The sequence below is a fragment of the Schistocerca nitens genome, chromosome 2 (genome assembly GCF_023898315.1).
Source record: "Schistocerca nitens isolate TAMUIC-IGC-003100 chromosome 2, iqSchNite1.1, whole genome shotgun sequence".
Classification (NCBI taxonomy): Eukaryota; Metazoa; Arthropoda; class Insecta; order Orthoptera; family Acrididae; genus Schistocerca; species Schistocerca nitens.
Window position 1 is genome coordinate 76,981,577 of NC_064615.1, and position 19,949 is coordinate 77,001,525.

Below are 19,949 nucleotides of genomic sequence, written 5' to 3' on the forward strand. Positions count from 1 at the left end.
AGTAGTATTGTTCGTGTTCTGCATCGCCATAAATATCATCCTCATATCAGTCTCCACCAAGAATTAACTGGTGCGGAGAGTAAGCGTCACATTGAACTGCCGATTGGCTCAGCTTCAGAGGGATGACACATTTATTAATTTGATTTTATTTACTGACGAGCCTACATTCACGAACCATGGAAATGTTTATCTGCATAACATGCGTTATTGGGCAAGTGAAAATCCATGTTGGCTGCGGCAAGTTGCACACCTAAAACCGTGGTCGGTGAATGTATGGTGTGGTATTCTGGAGGACAGAATCATAGGCCCCTATTTCACCGAAGGAAATCATAATGGTAGGAAGTATACAACATTGCTGCGAGAAACATTAGGTCTGTTATTGGAAGAAATACCTTTACGAACAGAATGTGGTATCAACACGATGGGTGGCCTGCACATTTTTCGCTGGTGGGTAGAAATGAGTTGCAGAGACAATTCCCAAATCGTTGGATTGGACGCGCAGGCGATGTGTCGTGTCCGGCTCGTTCGCCAGAATTGACGCCTCTGGATTTTTTCTTGTGGGATTCGTAAAAGACATTGTTTATAAAGACGTTCCAACTACACATGAAGATGTATCTAGCTGACCCCGAGCAGGAGCGTTCGTGTGTAACATAAAGTCGCGCTGGGCGTCCCAGTGCGACCAGCGATGCGCCACTAGCAGGAATTCCAAGGACTCTGTTGCGTCACAAAGCTGCAATCTGTGGTGACCAGGAAAGAGGTCATCTGCCATCTGCGCGAAAAAATAAGACTAGTTGTCGCCAAAGCGTTGCGGGCGGACTGCAGTAGAATTCCGGAGCAGCTCAGACGTGGGATCACCGTGCACTTGCAGAGGTAAGTGGTGCACGCACTGGGTCCCAATTGAACTAAGGACGTCGTTGGTTACCATCGATATGTGCGAATCAGATGTGATGTGTGCGAACGTTGTTAGTGGACTGTTCGCAAGTAGCTTATTTACAGAGAGCAAACACCCAAATCAATGCCAATGACCAGTTAAAATGAAAACCTACCAGAACATTAACTGCTGCTTCTTCATCACTAGAACGATGAGTAATTTCCGCCTAATTTATTTTGTTTAGTTGTCTTCTATTCGCCGATATCAAAACCTGACGACAGTACGGCTAGTAGCATTTATAGTTCACAATATGCTCAAATCCTGTGCACTGCACAGTTAGTCGTCTTCATATTACAACTCGTCCTCACTAAAAAAAATTATTTTCCGGTGTTTAACTTCTGATGAATTAAATTTTCTTTAAGAATAGACGCTGGTTTCCAATGGAGCTTCTACTTCAGCTTCCTATCTGTTGTTTATTCGGATAAGATAACCCTCGGAGTTTTTAGTATAGATTATGATTTACATCTCGAAGTAGTTGTACCCCAGAATTTTTGAAATAACACTTCATCTATATCGCTATTATTCATATCTGTATACAAAGACAATGTCCCGACTGACTGACTCAGTGCTTCGCCATAGTCCAGCCCAAACGGCTAAGTATCAAAACTTAAATTTGGAGAGGGTAAGGACCATACACTGTAGCCATCGTCTCAGAAGGGATTGTTGAAAATTAAACTCTCGAGAGGGTGGAACAGGGGAGGAAAGGCTTTTAGAAAATGTGTCGCTATTACGGCAAGTTTGAAGCTGCAACTACGAAACTTAGTGTTTCGTTTCTGTCAGTAATATACACGCGTTTCTGCATTTTTGGAAAATCATCCACTAAGGGGGAATTACAGGGGATGAAAATCTTAAAGTAAATATTTCGTTACATTAATTTTTTGATGGTAAATCTATGAAAATTGATATTCCACTTGCCTATTAGATATTGACAAATATGTGTAAAGCGATAGTTTCTACGGAAATACCACCACAAGAACGCAAAAGGCATGATTAACAAAAACCTTCCCCCCCTGCGGGTTCGGAGGTTAGAATAGGCCCGCGGTATTCCTTCCTGTCGTAAGAGGCGACTAAAAGGAGTCTCAAATGTTTCGGCCTTATGTGATGGTCCCCTCTCGGGTTTGACCTCCATCTTTTTAAATTATTCCGAAGAGCGAGCCAATTGGGGAAGGGCGCCTTACATGGTGCACTGTATCCGTCGTGTATTGAGACCTTTAGCCGGCTTTTTCGTCGTTGCAATGGTGTCCCGCTCGTTTTCCATCTCTTGGGCTAGGATACGTCCCTGGGTGCGATTACCACGCTGCACTCTGCAGTGTTGCTTTTAACTGCGACGACGACCTTGGACGTTTTTGCACCTAAGATCCAGCACGGTAGCCAGTCCGTTGTGGTGGGGCCGCCATGTACCCTGTTGGTTGTAGCCCCCTGATAACACAGGGATCGCTCTACTGATGCCTGCGCCGTTAACTCCCCACGTATGCCAAGGAGTAGATGCCCATCTCCCTGGGGCATCAGGACTCCCGGCAATGGCCATCCTGCCAGGTGGCTATTGCTGCGGCTGGGTGGCGCCCGTGGGGAGGGCCCTTGGTCGGAGTAGGTGGCATCAGGGCGGATGACCCGCAATGAAGCGTGGTAAATCATCTCTCGCTGGCGGCCAGCCACCAGCAGTCTCTAAGCGTTCGAGGGCTCATTTTAAAGCTAACGTTTACGACCCCAAATCGTTCCCATCCCTGGACACTCCATGGGAGGAACGAAAGGCAATGAATGACAGTGACGTCAATTCGCCCAGGTATCTTCGTCTGTACCAGAGCTGGTGGTGACTCGTTTCTATCCGTGAAGCCTCAGTTCTTTGTAGAGCATTTAGAGGACAAGTTTGGGGAGGTGGAGGGCTTGTCCAAAATGCGCTCTGGGTCAGTTTTGATATAAACGGCATCCTCTGCCCAGTCACGCAGGTTACTTGCTTGTGACAAGTTGGGGGATGTTCACGTTACCATCACCCCACATAAGAGTTTAAATATGGTCCAGGGTGTTATTTTCCATAGGGACCTCCTTTTGCAGTCTGATGACGAGCTGCGCGCCAATTTAGAGCGCCGAGGTGTACACTTCGTCCGGCGTGTTCATCGGGGTCCGAGGGACAATCAGGTAGCTACTGGTGCCTTCATCTTGGCCTTCGAAGGTGATACCTTACCAGAGAAGGTCTTGGTGATGGTCTACCGGTGTGACGTCAAACCCTATATCCCTCCCCCGATGCGGTGCTTTAAGTGCTGGAAGTTCGGTCACATGTCCTCTCGCTGTACTTCTAGCCCCACATGTCGAGATTGTGGACGCCCATCTCATCCCGATACTCCATGTGCTCCGCCTCCCGTCTGTGTCAACTGTGGAGAGCCTCATTCCCCTTGCTCGCCGGACTGCAGTATCTTACAGAAAGAACGCAAAATCATGGAATATAAGACCCTGGACCGACTGACTTACCCTGAGGCTAAGCGGAAATTTGAACGGCTACATCCCGTGCGCATGATGTCATCTTATGCCTCCATTGTCACTCCTGCTCCAGCTCCTTCAGCTGCAAGATACACAGTCAGCTCTCAGAGTCAGAGAACCTCACCTGCCCCTTGACGATGGGGGCTGTTGCTCCCACACCATCTACCTCGGGAGCAGCACCCACTAAACCACTGGGGACACCAGTCCCCACTTCTAAGCCGGAGAAGCGTAAGTCTCCTTCGGCTTCTCTCGCTCGGAAGGGATCCCTTGGGTCACTCCCTTCCCAGGTTCCTACCAGCGGCACAGCAGAAACCAACCAGTGGCTGAAAAAGCCACAGGTCGCTGGTCGACGGGCTTCGAGATCCTCTTCGGTCCCAGAGACTGACTCCGATAAGCCCTCTCAACAACGGCAACCAAAGGAACAGCGAGAGAAAACGACTTTGAAGACCCGTAAGTCCAAGACACCTGCGGTGGCACCTACTCCACCGCTACCTAAAAGCTCTGTGTCTGAGGATGAGGTGGAGATCCTTGCATCCGCTGAGGACCTCGATCTCACCGATACCTCGACGCAATGGATAGCACTTGCACAGGTGCTCCATCGGAGGCAGCAGGTGACCCAGCGGCGTAATATGCCTTCCCAGTCCCGTCACGCCTTTCTCCGCAATGGACAATACCATCCTCCAGTGGAACTGCAGCGGTTTCTTCCACCATCTAGCTGAGCTCCGCCAACTTATCAGCCTTCACCCTTTCTTCTGCATTGCTCTTCAGGAAACTTGGTTTCCAGCAATGCGAACCCCCGCCCTCCGTGGCTATCGGGGTTATTATAAGAACCGGGCAGCATATGAAAGGGTGTTTGGTGGCGTCTGCCTCTGTCCTTCACACTCTGCACAGCGAGTCTGTCCCTCTCCAAACACCTTTAGAGGCTGTCGCTGTTCGGGTGTGGATGCAACAGGTTGTTACCGTCTGCAGTCTTTACCTTCCACCGGATGGTGATGTCTCGCAGCATGTCCTGGCTGCGCTGATAGCCCAATTGCCGCCACCTTTCTTGCTATTGGGCGACTTCAACGCCCATAACCCTCTGTGGGGTGGGTCAGTGGCAAATGGTCGAGGCGCCACCGTTGAGCATTTATTGTCGCAGCTCGATCTCTCGTTTTTAAATGATGGTGCCTTCACACACTTCAGTGTGGCGCATGGCACATACTCCGCCATTGACCTTTCAATCTGTAGCCCTAGCCTCTTACCGTCTGTCCAATGGAGTGTGCATGACGACCTGTGTGGTAGTGACCACTTTCCGATCTTTCTGTCACTACCACAGCGCCCTAGCAGATGGGCTATGAATAAGGCTGACTGGGACTTGTTCTCCTCCACTGCCGCTCTTGAGCCTCTCTCTAATCATGACATTGATGCGGTGGTTCAATCGGTCACCACCGGCATCGTTACTGCCGCCGAATCTGCCATTCCCCGTTCCTCTGGGTCCCCTCGGCGGCAGACTGTGCCTTGGTGGTCGACTGAGATCGCTGCAGCGATTAAAAATCGCCGGCGGGCGCTACAGCGTCACAAGCGACATCCCTGCATTGAACACCTCATCACCTTCAAACGGCTGCGTGCGCGGGCCCGCCGCCTTATCCGCCAAAGCAAGCAGGGGTGCTGGGAGCGGTATGTGTCCACCATTGGCCTCCATGTCTCTCCATCGCAGGTCTGGGCCAGGATCCGACGCCTCTATGGCTATCGGACCCCTGTCAGCGTCCCTGCGCTCTCACTGAATGGAGCAGTTTGTACAGACTCAGGCGAAATTGCCAACAGCTTGGCAGAGCATTTTACTCTTAGTTCCGCTTCTTCCAATTACCCACTGGCCTTCCGCTCCATTAAAGAGCGGATGGAACGTCGGGGCCTTTCGTTTCGCACCCACCACCCAGAATCGTACAATGCTCCATTCAGTGAGTGGGAATTTTGCAGTGCCCTAGCCGCTTGCCCTGATACCGCTCCTGGGCCAGATGGAATCCACTATCAGATGCTGAAACACCTTTCAGTGGACTGCCAGCGGCGCCTCCTCGATCTTTACAACCGTCTTTGGGTCGAGGGGGAGTTTCCGTCGCAATGGCGGGAAAGCATTGTCATCCCCGTTTTGAAACCTGGAAAGAACCCTCTGGAGGTGGACAGCTACCGTCCCATTAGCCTCACCAACGTTCTTTGCAAGTTGCTTGAACGGATGGTGAGCCGGCGCTTGAATTGGGTACTGGAGTCTCGGGGCCTTCTGGCTCCGTCTCAGGGTGGGTTCCGTAAAGGCCGCTCCGCCACCGACAATCTGGTGAGCCTGGAGTCGGCCATCCGTACTGCCTTTGCCCGCCGTCACCACCTGGTCGCTGTCTTTTTCGACATGCGGAAGGCGTACGATACATGGCGTCATCACATGCTTTCTACGCTTCATGGATGGGGTCTTCGGGGTCCTCTGCCGATTTTTATCCGCAATTTTCTGTCGTATCGTACCTTCCGCGTGCAAGTCGCGGCCTCGTATAGTTCCTCCCACGTCCAGGAGAACGGTGTGCCACAGGGTTCTGTTTTAAGTGTCTGCCTGTTTTTAATAGCCATTAACGGGCTCGCTGCGGCCGTGAGCAATTCTGTCTCCGCTTCCCTGTATGCTGACGACTTCTGCCTTTACTACAGCTCTACTGGCATTGCAGCTGTTGAACGTCAGCTACAGGGCGCTATCCGCAAGGCGCAGTCTTGGGCTGTAGCTCATGGGTTCCAGTTTTCGGCAGCCAAGACCTGCGTTATGCATTTCTGCCGGCGACGTACTGTCCACCCGGAGCCGCAGCTTTCTCTTAACGGCGAACTTCTTTCAGTGGTGGAATCACACAGGTTTTTGGGGGTGGTTTTCGATGCCCGGTTGACTTGGCTGCCTCATATCCGGCAGCTCAAACAGGCGTGTTGGCGGCATCTCAATGCTCTGCGATGTTAGAGCCACACCCGCTGGGGCGCCGACCGATTTACCCTGTTCCGGCTCTACCAGGCGTTAATTCAGTCTCGTCTGGATTATGGGAGCCCGGCTTATGGCTCAGCTTCCTCATCTGCGTTGCGGGTGCTGGACCCAATCCTCCATAGCGGGATACGCCTTGCCACTGGTGCTTTCCGCACCAGCCCTGTGAACAGCATACTAGTGGAGGCAGGTGTCCCTCCACTGCGGTTACGACGCCAACAATTACTGGCTGCTTATGCTGCCCATGTTTTTAGCTTGCCCGGGCATCCAAATTACCGTGTCCTGTTCCCGCAGTCAGTCGTCCATCTGCCAGACCGTCGGCCCCGGTCGGGTTGTCCGATCGCCGTACGCGTCAAGGAGCTTCTCTCCTGGCTTGGGTTTTTCCCTGTTCCACCTCCTTTCCGGGCACCTCTGCGTACAGCCCCGTGGTGTGTTCCTCGCCCTCCAGAGGCCTTCCGCCGCCGCTTTTATTCCATCCTGGCCACGTATCAGGGCTCTGGAATTGTTTACACTGACGGTTCGATGGTTGCTGTTCGTGTCTGGTATGCGCTAACTCTAGGGGACCATTCCGAACAACGTTCCTTGCCGGATGGCTGCAGCGTTTACACTGCTGAGCTGGTCGCCATCTTTCGTGCCCTAGAGTATATCCGCTCCTGCTCAGGTGAGTCCTTCGTTATCTGTAGCGATTCCCTGAGCGGTTTACGAGCTCTCGACCAGTGTTTTCCTCGTTCTCGTCTGGTGATGGCTATCCATGAGTCCCTGCATACTCTTGCGCGTTGCGGCCGCTCTGTGGTCTTTGTGTGGACCCCCGGTCCCGTCGGTATCCCGGGCAATGAACATGTTGACCGCCTGGCCAAACAGGCCACCAGTGAACCCACCCTGGACATTGGCCTCCCGGAGACTGATTTGCGGGCAGTCTTCCGCCGCGAAGTTCTCTCGCTTTGGGACACTGAATGGCGCAATCTGCCCACGCCAAACAAACTCCGTTCTCTCAAGGCGACGACGCGTGTGTGGCAGTCATCCATGCGAGCCACTCGCAGAGATTCAGTTTTTCTTTGTTGGCTCCGCATTGGCCACACCCGACTGTCTCACAGTTATTTATTGCGTCGTGAGGACCCGCCTCTCTGTCGCTGTGGGGCGGTTTTGACGGTGGTGCACATTTTATTAACTTGTCCGCTTTTAACTGTGCTCAGGCAGACATTTGCGCTGTCTGATACGCTCCCTGCCCTTTTACTAGATGACTCTGCCATGGAGGACTTAGCTTTGCGTTTTATTCGGGCAGGGGGTTTTTATAGTTTAATCTGAGTGTTTGTTTTTTAGTGTTGCTTCTGGCTTTTAGCCTCTGATTTTAAACTGAGTTTTTAATGTGTTCTTGGTGGTTGGCTTTTCCTCTTTTTTTTTCTCTCTCTGGTCGGCCAACCACCGTCACACTCTGTGTTTTAATTTGTTTTGTCTGATCTCTGTCGGAGTCTTTCTCGTCCTGTGTCGTCTGACGTCTTTCCTGCTGTTCGTTTTTTATTCTCTTTGGGCGGTTTTAATTTTTTGGAAAAAGGGACCGATGACCATCGCAGTCTGGTCCCTTTAATCCCACAAACCAACCAACAAAAACCTTGGACTCCAGCAACCAGAATCGTTATTGTTCAGAAGTACATTTTGCAAAGACCATGCTTTTATGACCTCATACAGTCTGAAGAGGATAGGTGGTGTCACAGTTTACGAGCAACATAAAAATTTGACTGTTGTTGTGGTCTTCAGTCCTGAGACTGGTTTGATGCAGCTCTCCATGCCACTCTATGCTGTGCAAGCTGCTTCATCTCCCAGTACGTCCGGTAGCCTACATCCTTCTGAATCTGCTTAGTGTATTCATCTCTAGGTGTCCCTCCACGATTTTTACGCTCCACGCTGCCCTCCAATGCTAAATTTGTGACCCCTTGGTGCCTCAGAACATGTCCTACCAACCGGTCCCTTCTTCTTGTCAAGTTGTGCCACAAACTCCTCTTCTCCCCAATCCTATTCAATACTTCATTAGTTATGCGATCTACCCATTTGATCTTCAGCATTCTTCTGTAGCACCACATTTCGAAAGCTTCTATTCTATTCATATCCAAAGTACTTACCGTCCATGTTTCACTTCCATACAAATACTTCCAGAAACGACTTCCTGACACTTAAATCAATACTCGATGTTAACAAATTTCTCTTCTTCAGAAACGCTTTCCTTGCCATTGCCAGTCTACATTTTATATCCTCTTTACCTCGACCATCATTAATTATTTTGCTCCCCAAATAGCAAAACTCTTTTACTACTTTAAGTGTCTCATTTTCTAATCTAATTCCCTCAGCATTACCCGACTTCATTCGACTACATTCCATTATCCTAGTTTTGCTTTTGTTGATGTTCATCTTATACCGTCCTTACAAATACTTCCAGAAACGACTTCCTGACACTTAAATCAATACTCGATGTTAACAAATTTCTCTTCTTCAGAAACGCTTTCCTTGCCATTGCCAGTCTACATTTTATATCCTCTTTACCTCGACCATCATTAATTATTTTGCTCCCCAAATAGCAAAACTCTTTTACTACTTTAAGTGTCTCATTTTCTAATCTAATTCCCTCAGCATTACCCGACTTCATTCGACTACATTCCATTATCCTAGTTTTGCTTTTGTTGATGTTCATCTTATACCGTCCTTTCATGACACTGTCCATAGCATTCAATTGCTCTTCCAAGTCCTTTGCTGTCTCTGACAATTACAATGTCATTGGCGAACCTGAAATTTATTTCTTCTCCATGGATTTTAATACCTACTCCGAATTTTTCTTTTGTTTCCTTTACTGCTTGCTCAATATTAAGATTGAATAACATTGGGATAGTCTACTACCCTGTCTCACTTCCTTCTCAACCTGACTCCCTTTCATGCCCTCGACTCTTATAACTGCCATCTGGTTTCTGTACAAATTGTAAATAGCCTTTCGCTTCCTGTATTTTACCCCTGCCACCTTCAGAATTTGAAAGAGTATTCCAGTCAACATTGTCAAAAGCTTTCTCTAAGTCTACAAATGCTAGAAACGTAGATATGCCCTTTCTTAACCTAGCTTTTAAAATAAGTCTTGGGGCAGTATTGCCTCACGTGTTCCAATATTTCTACGGAATCCAAACTGATCTTCCCCGAGGTTGGCTTCTACCAGTTTTTCCATTCGTCTGTAAAGAATTTGCGTTAGTATTTTTCAGCCGTGACTTATTAAACTGATAGTTCGGTAATTTTCACATCTGTCAACGCCTGCTTTCTTTGGGATTGTAATTATGTTGTTCTTGAAGTCTGACTAAAGAAAAACAAAAAAGAAAATGCAGACCATACAGTGTACGCGAGCAAAGTGGCGGGTACTAAGCTAGTATATTTATAAAAATAACGTACGTACATTCAATATCTTCTCCTAACTCAATGGGTCGGTTTCTAGAAAACTTGGCACACTTCTCGCTTGCTATCTGAAAAAAGTTACTCGGACATTAAGGCACCCATTACACCCTGCGGCCTAGGGAGCGTTGAAAAATGGTGATGTGAAAGCATTTAGGAAAGGATGAAAGAATCTCAACCTAGTTTTGTATATTTGTGACTCATTAGGTGTAAAATAATTACCGTAGGAGTAAGATTCGCCAACTACCGCTAAGGGTGGGGTTGGGAATGAGAAGTGGCGGGTTGCACGTAAAAATGTTGAAAGCGAACTGTTGGTATTTCCTATAGTTAGGTGACGTAATTTGTGAAGCACTATGTCTCCTATTTGTGTTCACTGCGTCAGCCAAGTGTCGAGAATGAGCACTATAGCGAGACAGTTTATAAGTAAACCATCGGAAACATAGATACTTTCTGCGGGATATATCCTGACAGCAATGTAGGGTGACAGTCTTCTTTGAATTTTCTCTTTGGAATATTTGTTTTAATTTTATTAATAATATTAACCCATGTTTCCAACGGCCTTGCCGCAATGGTAACACCGGTTGCCATCAGATCACTGAAGTTAAGCACTGTCGGGCTGGGCCAGTAGTTGGATAGGTGACCATCCGGTCTGCCGAACGCTGTTGGCAAGCAGGGTGCACTCAGCCCTTGTGGTGCAAACTGAGGAGCTGCTTGACTGAGAAGTAGCGGCTCCAGTCTCGTAAACTGACATACGGCCAGGGGAGCGGTGTGCTGACCACATGCCCCTGCATATCCGCATCCAGTGACAGCTGTGGGCAGAGGATGACACGGCGGCCGGTCGGTACCGTTGGACCTTCCATGGCCTGATCGGACGGAGTTTAGTTTTTTTACTAAGCCTTGTCTCATATTGTCGAAAAGCCACATCATAGAGAAAAAAATTCATACCGTCTCCATCAGGATTGCTCTCTTTTTGAAAAAGTGTATTTCTGTATCCCTGAACTACCGTCAGATATGGTTATATGGACTAAAAGAGCAACTCGTGCAAACTGACAGCAAAATTTACGTATTACTACACAGGTTAAAAATAAAAACTTAATTTTTTAAATTCTGTGACGCAGCATGTAAATTTTGCAGAGAGGTCGGATGGGTCACTCTTGTAAGCGATACAGTTAGACTTGAGGATGGATCAGAAGACCCAAAAGGGGTCATTGGGATATGAAGTAAGGCAGCCTAGGCAGACAACAAACTGTCACATAGTGTAGTGTGTTATGATAGAATTTTATCATTTCCTTTGAACATTCTACAGTCTGCTGCTACTGTTACTGTTGAGCAGTGAGTGATCTGAATCCATAACAGTGTTTTCGGAAACTCATACCACCAGCTGGAAGTATTTTCACTTTCATATAGCAGTCTGACACAATAGAATTAAGGTTCAGTTGGCTCTGAGCACTATGGGACTTAGCATCTGAGGTCATCAGTCCCCTAGAACTACTTAAACCTAACTAACCTAAGGACATCACACACATCCATGCCCAAGGCAGGATTCGAACCTGCGACCGTAGCAGTCGCGCGGCTCCGGACTGAAGCGCCTAGAACCGTTCGGCCACCAGCGGCCGGCAGAATTAAGGTCATAATATTTAAATATACAGTACAATCATGGTTTAGGAAAATTTCACATTAATCTCTTGTCATTAAATATTGACATCTAGTTCTGTCAGTATACGGCCTTGCATTGTTTCGCAGAGTTAAGTTTCCAATAATGACAAGAAATTGGTACTACTACTATAAACTTGTCCTAGATTCGCTTACGAAACAGTTCGTGGATTACTCGATCTGAAGATGGTGGCTGTATTGAACTTCAAATGTTCACTGTGCCACACGCAGTACAAAAATACTAATTTAACGCGTTCCAACCGAATGCGCTATAATCATCACAAATATGTACACACAAGAATCTTAAATACATTTAGCAAAATTAATCGAATCTGCATTGCATTATGTAGCCGTAAATCATGGACGCAGTTAATATTTTCATTTCACGGTTTCTAAGGAAAGCTGTATGTATCATACATCTCTACAATACGTTTCAGAAACTTTCCATAATTTCAACTGGAAAGGGGTAGCTTTAGTTAGTGATAATTTAGTATGAGGCTAGCCATCATAAACGCTTAACTACTGTGAAACTAGAGCAGTCTCGTGATAGGTTTTCCTTCCATGGGAGTCAATAGTAATTTTGGAGTGTAACACATACTTCTGAATATTTGATTTTGTGATAATTCTGTTTGTTTTCCTCTAACACAAATTTGTTACTCCAATGTGACCAACTTCCACTTCTCTTACTGCTTTATTCTTCACCTTTTCTCTGTACTGAAATATATTTTGCAGTTTTATTGTTCTGATATAAATCCAGAAGCTGTTCTCGTAGATTTCCATTAGTTTCTACTTCAAAATTCGTCTGTCTACAACGTAAAATTAAAGTATATAGCCGAAAGTAGAAAGCACCTTGAAAGTCATAATGCATGCACGGTAAATAAAATGAAAAATAAAGTACAGCTTTTGTTTGCACTACTCTTCACTTACTTCCTGGCGCAACCACATCACAATATTTCACAGTAATTTATATGTGATGCGTGCCTTTGAAAATGTTTTCAAAAGCGGTGTCCTGTATTTTCAAGCGAATGCACACATTGTTCGGTATCTCCTTAAGAGATATTACGGTTCTGCTAAAGAGTCATATGGCACTGTAGACTGAGAGATGTAAAGCTACTGAGGCTTTTGCCACTACTAGCCACAAATAATTGCGGTTGCAGAAAGAGCTCGCTGAAGGAAAGTATACGACCAAATATTTTCATATGGTTCGCTGAATCAGCAAGGGAAGGACATAAAAGGTTTCTCTTAAGCCCTAATAGCATTCCAAATAAATCCTGAAGACCTTTTTACTAGTATAAAAGTCGAGTTTACAATTTCGACCATTCGTTTATTCATAAGCAGCACATAAATACATGTGAATAATGGGCTCACATCAAACTGATAAGTTAACTGAACCGTAATTCAAAGCAGAGCATTGACACAGTAGTGCATGAAGCCTCGCAAAAAACTACGAAGGCCTGTACCTTACTCGTTAAGTTCGAGTGTGTCAAACCTGGCAAACGCTCTGGGCGAAATCTAAAGTTTATCATCACTGTCATCGCGACTACACAGCAAAATCTTGGTAGTTCACGGTTTCTTACAAAACAGCGCTAAAGCAACAAAGTTTGGGTGACAGTGAAAAACTCATAATCTTTAGAGATCTGGCAGAATCTAGAGTCTCTAGAATTTCATAAGTTTACAGCTCGCGATCACAAAAATATTTCAAGTGCCAATAACATAGTATGAATCCAAAGCACCGTTCTGGCCACACACCAAGACACACGAACTTACCAAGCTGAGGACAACCCTGTGAAAGACCGTAACCCCTTAAGAAACATGAGCTCTGTCCTACTTCCCTTTTAAAAAACTTGATCACGTGGTTTCTACGCTCTTACAACTTGATCAAAATCCGTAATTATTGGACGTCTAACAGTATATAGGAATATAATTCAGCAAGGATGTTATTCCACTTGGCCTTCATCAGAGACAACTGGCCAAAGGCCGGCCGAAGTGGCCGGGCGGTTCTAGGCGCTACAGTCTGGAACCGCGCGACCACTACGGTCGCAGGTTCGAATCCTTCCTCGGGCATGGATGTGTGTGATGTCCTTAGGTTAGTTAGGTTTAAGTAGTTCTAAGTTCTAGGGGACTGATGACCTCAGAAGTTAAGTCCCGTAGTGCTCAGAGCCATTTGAACCATTTTTTGAACTGGCCAAAGAGAAAGACAGGCCACGGTCCACACGTCACAGCATGTGACACCACAGTACGAGCAGCCGTCTCTGGTGGACAGCGAGTAACTATTCCAGACAAGTTTAATAATTCTTAACTGCGCATTAAATTCGATAACACACGGCAAAGTTAACACACATTGTGGGTACCTTTTCACTGTCATATTTCCCTGGGGTCCGGCACGGAGCCGAGTGTTAGCGAAGTATGGCAGGAAGTTGACTAGTTGTAAAAGTCACAGGTTCGTTGCGGGACCAGTAATTCTCGTGGGCCCCTCGGAAACGTGCGGTGAAGTCACAGTAAACAAGTACAGTGGAGACGAAGGAAAATTCATCACACTGTGTTTCTAGGTCATTTGCGCATATACAATCAACTCTAATAACTCGCTGACTCAGGATAAACCGACCGATTAGCCCTCACTCCCAGGTGCAGTAATATCGTGAACGTGCTGCTAACGTCACGGCAGGTAACGGTTGCGTCACGGGGAAAGCAGGAGACTGCCTGGGAGGGAACGCACGTCACGCTCGCGCCACTGCCAGCCACTGCCAACCAGTAAGTGGGGTGGAATAAACGTACGACTTTCTGTGCTGTAGGCTGTCGTAAATGTGGAAATACTCGTCTCTATTAAATTCATTTTATTCGGTTGACCATTATATTACAAGCTCTTAGTTTTCACTATATAAAAGTGCACTGAAGTGACAAAAGTCTTGAAATACCTTCTAACAACCTGTCAGACCACCTTTATCTCGGCGTAGTGAAGAAACTCGATGTGGCATGGACTCAAGTCGCTGGAAGACCTCTGCAGAAATAGTGAGTCACACTGTCTCTATAGTCGTCCATAATTGAAAAAGTGTTGGCGATACAGGGTTTTGTACACGAACTGGTCTCCCGTTAATGTCCCATAAATGTTCGATGGAATTCATGTCGAGTGGTCTGGCTGGCCAAATCATTCGCTTAGATTATTGATAATGTTCTCCAAACCAATCGTTAACAATAATTGTCCGGTGACATGGTACATTGTTATCCATAAAAATTCCATGCCCATGAAAGGCTGAAAATGGTCTCAAACTAGTCGAACATATTATGGACCCAGTCCATTCCATGTAAACACAGCCCACACCATTATGAAGCCACAACCAGCTTGCATAGTGCCTACATCTCCAACTATCTACATAGATACTCCGCAAATCACATATAAGTGCCTGGCAGAGGAATAATCGAACCACCTTCACAATTTTGTATTATTCCAATCTCGTATAGCGCGCGGAAAGAATGAACACATATATCTTTCCGTACGAGCTCTGATTTCCCTTATTTTATCGTGGTGATCGTTCCTCCCTACGTAGGTCGGTGTCGACAAAATACTTTCGTATTCGGAGGAGAAAGATGGTGATTGGAATTCTGTGACAAGATTTCTTCGCAACGAAACATGTCTTTCCTTTAGTGATTTCCAGCCCAAATCCTATATCATTTCTGTGGCACTCTCTCCCATATTTCGCGATAACACAAATCGTGCTGCCTTTCTTTGAACTTTTTCGATGTACTCCGTCCGTCCTATCCGGTAAGGATCCCACACCACGCAGCAGTAGTCTAAAAGAGGACGGACAAGCGTAGTGTAGGCAGTCTCCTTAGTAAATCTGTTACATTTCCTAAGTGTCCTGCCAATAACGCAGTCTTTGGTGACCCTTCCCCACAACATTTTCTGTGTGTTCCTTCCAATTCAAGTTGTTCGTAATTGTAATACCTAGCTGTTCAGTTGAATTTACGGCTTTTCGATTAGACTGATTTATCGTGTAACCGAAGTTTGAGTTCCTTTTAGCACCCACGTGGATGACCTCACACTTTCCATTATTTAGTGTCAACTGCCACTTTTTGCACCAATGAGATATTTTTTCTAAATCGTTTCGCCGTTTATGATCTTCTGATGACTTTATTAGTCGATAAACCAAAGCGTCACCTCTAAACAACCGAAAACGGCTGCTCAGATTGTCTCCCAAATCGTTTATTTAGATAAGGAACAGCAAAGACCCTATAACTCTACCTTGGGGAACGCCAGAAATCACTTCTGTTTTACTCGATGACTTTCCGTCAATTACTACGAACCTCTCTGACAGGAAATCACAAATCCAGTCACATAAATGAGACGATATCCCATAAGCACGCAATCTCACTACAAGCCGCTTGTGTGGTCCAGTGTGAAAAGCCTTCGAGAAATCCAGAAATACGGAATCGATCTGAAATCCCCTGTCAATAGCACTCAACACTTCATGTGAATAAAGAGCTAGTTGCGTTTCACAGGAACGAAGTTTTCTAAACCGATGTTGACTGTGTGTCGTAGACCGTTTTCTTCGAGGTAATTCATAATGTTTGAACACAATATATGTTCTAAAATCCTGCTGCATATCGACGTTAAAGATATGGGCCTGTAATTTAGTGGATTAATCCTATTACCTTCCTTGAATATTGGTACGACCTGTGCAACTTTCCAGTCTTTGGGTACGGATCTCTCGTCGAGCGAACGGTTGTGTATGATTAAGTATGGAGCTAATGCGTCAGCATACTCTGAAAGGAACGTAATTGGTATACAGTCTGTTGCCTAGTGGACAACTTGGGTTCATGGCTTCGTGGCGTGACCAGGCCACAATTTTCCAGTCGTCCAGGGTCCGACCAACATGGTCACGAGCCCTAGAGAGGCGCAGCAGGCGATGTAGTGCTGTTAGCGAAGGCACTAACATCAGTCGTTTGCTGCCATTGCCCATTAACGGCAAATTTTGCGCAATAATCTAACGGATACGTTCGTCATACGTCCCACATTGAATTCTGCGTTTATTTCCCGCAGTGTTACTTGCCTATTAAGCACTGGCAACTCGACGCAAACGCCGCTGCTCTCGGTCGTTAAGTGAAGGCCGACGACCACTGCGTTGTCCGTGGTGGGAGATAATGCGTGCAATGGGCTACTCTCGGCACATTCTTGACGCTGTGGATCTTGTAATATTGAATTTAAAAATTGTTCAAATGGCTCTAAGCACTATGGGACTCGACATCTGAGGTCATCAGTCCCCTAGACTTCGAACTACTTAAACCTAACTAACCTATGGACAGCACACACATGCATTTCCGAGGCAGGATTCGAACCTGCGACCGTAGCAGCAGCGCAATTCCGGACTGAAGCGCCTAGAACCGCTCGGCCACAACGGCCGGCATAATATTGAATTCACTAACGACTTCGGAAATGGAACGTCCGATGCCTTTAGCTCCATCTACTATTGCGCGTTCATAGCTTGTTAATTGCTGTTGTGGGGACATAATCACGTCGCACGAATCACCTGCGTAAAAGTGATACCTCCGCTGATGCACTGCGCTTTTATAACTTGTGTACGCGGTTCTACTACCATCTTTATATGTGAATATCGCAGTCCCATGACTTCAGTCACATCAGTGTACAGTCCTAAAACGACAAATTGGTCAATTCGTTATCCAGTGTTAAAAAAATTCATCTCTAAGCCTTGGAATTTGTTCACCATATTCGATACTGCACTTTAAGTAGTCAAAAACATCTTCAAACACATCGGCGTGGCAGCCTTACACTAATCAAAACGTCAAAATTGTAGGTGGGTTCAGACGAGAATTATCATGCTGGTATTAACGAAGAGTTGTTCAATAAATTGCTTTTAACTGTTTACTGATTCCTTTAATAACAAATGTGACTTGCCATTTTCGTACCTTGTAGAAAGAGCTTTTAAATGAGGTATCATATTATTACTTAGTGTGCTTGCTACAGGTTTTATTAATGTTACAAACAGCAATTATTACACATTTTAATAACTTCATCAGTTGTTTACAAGCACGGTTTAATTTTCAATGAGCTCGTCTCACCGCCACAAATCTTAAGCTGTCTTTAGTTTTCTTATAGTAAGCGTGTAAGGCATTGGAAGTATGGCTCTGAGCACTATGGGACTTAAATGCTGAAGTCATCAGTCCCCTAGAACTTAGAACTACTTAAACGTAACTAACCTAAGGACACCACACACATCCATGCCCGAGGCAGGATTCGAACCTGCGACCGTTGCGGTCACGCGGTTGCAGACTGTAGCGCCTAGAAGCGCTCGGCCACCCCGGCAGCCCATTGGAAGTACTTATTACTTTTCACTCCGTACTCTAAATCACTTGGGACCACTTCCCGAGCACGGGGTCCCGGGTTCTATTCCCGGCGGGGTCAGGGATTTTCACCTACCTCGAGATGACTGGGTGTTCGTGTTGTCCTCATCATTTCTTCTTCATTCATGAAAGTGGCGAGACTGGACTGAGCAAAGGTTGGAAATTTGTACGGGCGCTGATAACCGCGCAGTTGAGCGCCCCTCAAACCAATCATCATAAGTCACTTGGGCCAACTAGCTCAGCGGGCAAGCCAACTCAGTTGCCGCGCTATATGGATTTTCTGATGCCGACTTGCTGGTACGACCAGCCGGCCAGCACCTGCCCTGCGCCAAACGCTTGCTATGACCAGCCGCCCTCTGTGACAAAGGCCTGGCCTCATATAGCACAGCCACAGAACGGCGACGAACCGCCCAACCAAATATTCAGCCCTCACACAATTCTTAGCGGGCTAGCCACTCGCAATATCAGGCAGACCCTGAGAGGTTGTTCACCAGCCAGTTCGGAAAGGCTTTTCTTCCTCCACCCACACTGGTCCCTTTCCTCGCGGTGTATGAGAATTGCCTTCCGTGCACCTGGTAAGTATAAGAGACTGTATGTAATTGATATGTGTATATTGCCGTGTCATATTGCTATGGTACAGTGATTAGAGAAGGTGCAATCTCAGCGCCATGTCACCATCGACAGTTGCATAAATGAAATGAAATGTCGTGTGGCTAGGGCCTCCCGTCGGGTAGACCATTCTCCTGGTGCAGGTCTTTCGAGTTGACGCTGTGGTGTCACCGCCAGACACCACACTTGCTAGGTGGTAGCTTAAATCGGCCGCGGTCCATTAGTACATGTCGGACCCGCGTGTCGCCACTGTCAGGATCGCAGACCGAGCGCCACCACAAGGCAGGTCTCGAGAGACGTACTAGCACTCGCCCCAGTTGTACGACGACGTTGCTAGCGACTACACTGACGAAGCCTTTTTCTCATTTGCCGAGAGACAGTTAGAATAGCCTTCAGCTAAGTTAATGGCTACGGCCTAGCAAGGCGCCATTAACCATTTGTAACTTTGCATGTACCTCAAGATAGTCTCACTTGTATCATCCAGAATGCTGTATACCAAAGGACAATATAAAAGTTAAGTGTTCTAGTAGCTACGTTCTTTTCTTTATCACATTCATTACGAATCCTGTTCCAGACTTCGCGCCAGTCGACGTGAGTTGACGCGTGCCCTTTCGGCTACTTCACTGTGGACTGGCTGCCTTAACAGTCCACTACAGACGCCACTTCGGCGACCTGCGCGTCGATGGGGATGAAATGATGATGATTAGGACAACACAACACCCAGTCTATGAGCGGAGAAAATCTGCGACCCAGCCGGGAATCGAACCCGGGACCTTAGGCTTGACAGTCTGTCACGCTGACCACTCAGCTACCGGAGCCCGACCGACAGTTGCATAAATACCTTCACTCAACGAGAGACTGTGCAGAATTTAGACACTCAATGCAGGTCTGATGATCACGAATTTTACGCCCTCATCTCTCCTTTCCGGCCGAATACAGGTGGTGAAATTCCTTCCACCAGCATCGGTGACGAGAGCCGCCACACAAGACTGCGTTAGAGGCCGCGGCTGCGGAGGCGGCAATGATGCTGCAAACATGTAACTCATTTCCCGGCTGAAATCAAACGGGGGTTCGATTACATTTCAGTTGTTCTAATAATCTTTCTCTGTGCAGATAACCGTCGACATGGTCGCTGGAGAAGCTAACGCAACGCTGGAGACGATATCTCAAGCAAACTCTTTATTTACATTCGACATCTACAAGGTAAGCATTTGAGGCAGCAAAACGTGTTTTCTGATATCTAAAACTTTCTTCATGTAATTCCTGACAGTATAAATTGCTCAACATTCTCATTATTTTACTTCTAATTAAACTAAGCCGCCTCTAATCGGAAGTCTCCCAGAGTTTTTCATGCATGCATTCATTTCGCTCCTACATGTTTCCCAATACCATTTACCGAAGTTCCATTACTCTGTTCCCTAGTTCCTCACTTATCTCTTCGAATTCAAAAAAGCACATACGGGAAAGGTACACTATCCATTAATCTGGTTGCATGTCCTGTCCATTATTTAATTCTTCAGTAGTAAA

At 46.6% G+C, this 19,949-nt stretch overlaps 1 protein-coding gene across 1 annotated transcript in view; it reads left to right on the forward strand.

Moving 5' to 3' along the window:
* The first annotated feature begins 718 nt into the window (after positions 1-718).
* LOC126235752 (serpin B6-like) overlaps positions 719-19,949 on the forward strand; it is a 70,511-nt gene continuing 51,280 nt past the window's right edge. Inside the window, exons 1-2 of the mRNA XM_049944544.1 lie at positions 719-870; positions 19,536-19,625. Coding sequence (XP_049800501.1) covers positions 19,548-19,625 — 78 coding nt within the window. The 5' untranslated portion in view covers positions 719-870; positions 19,536-19,547. The remainder of the gene's footprint in view (positions 871-19,535; positions 19,626-19,949) is intronic.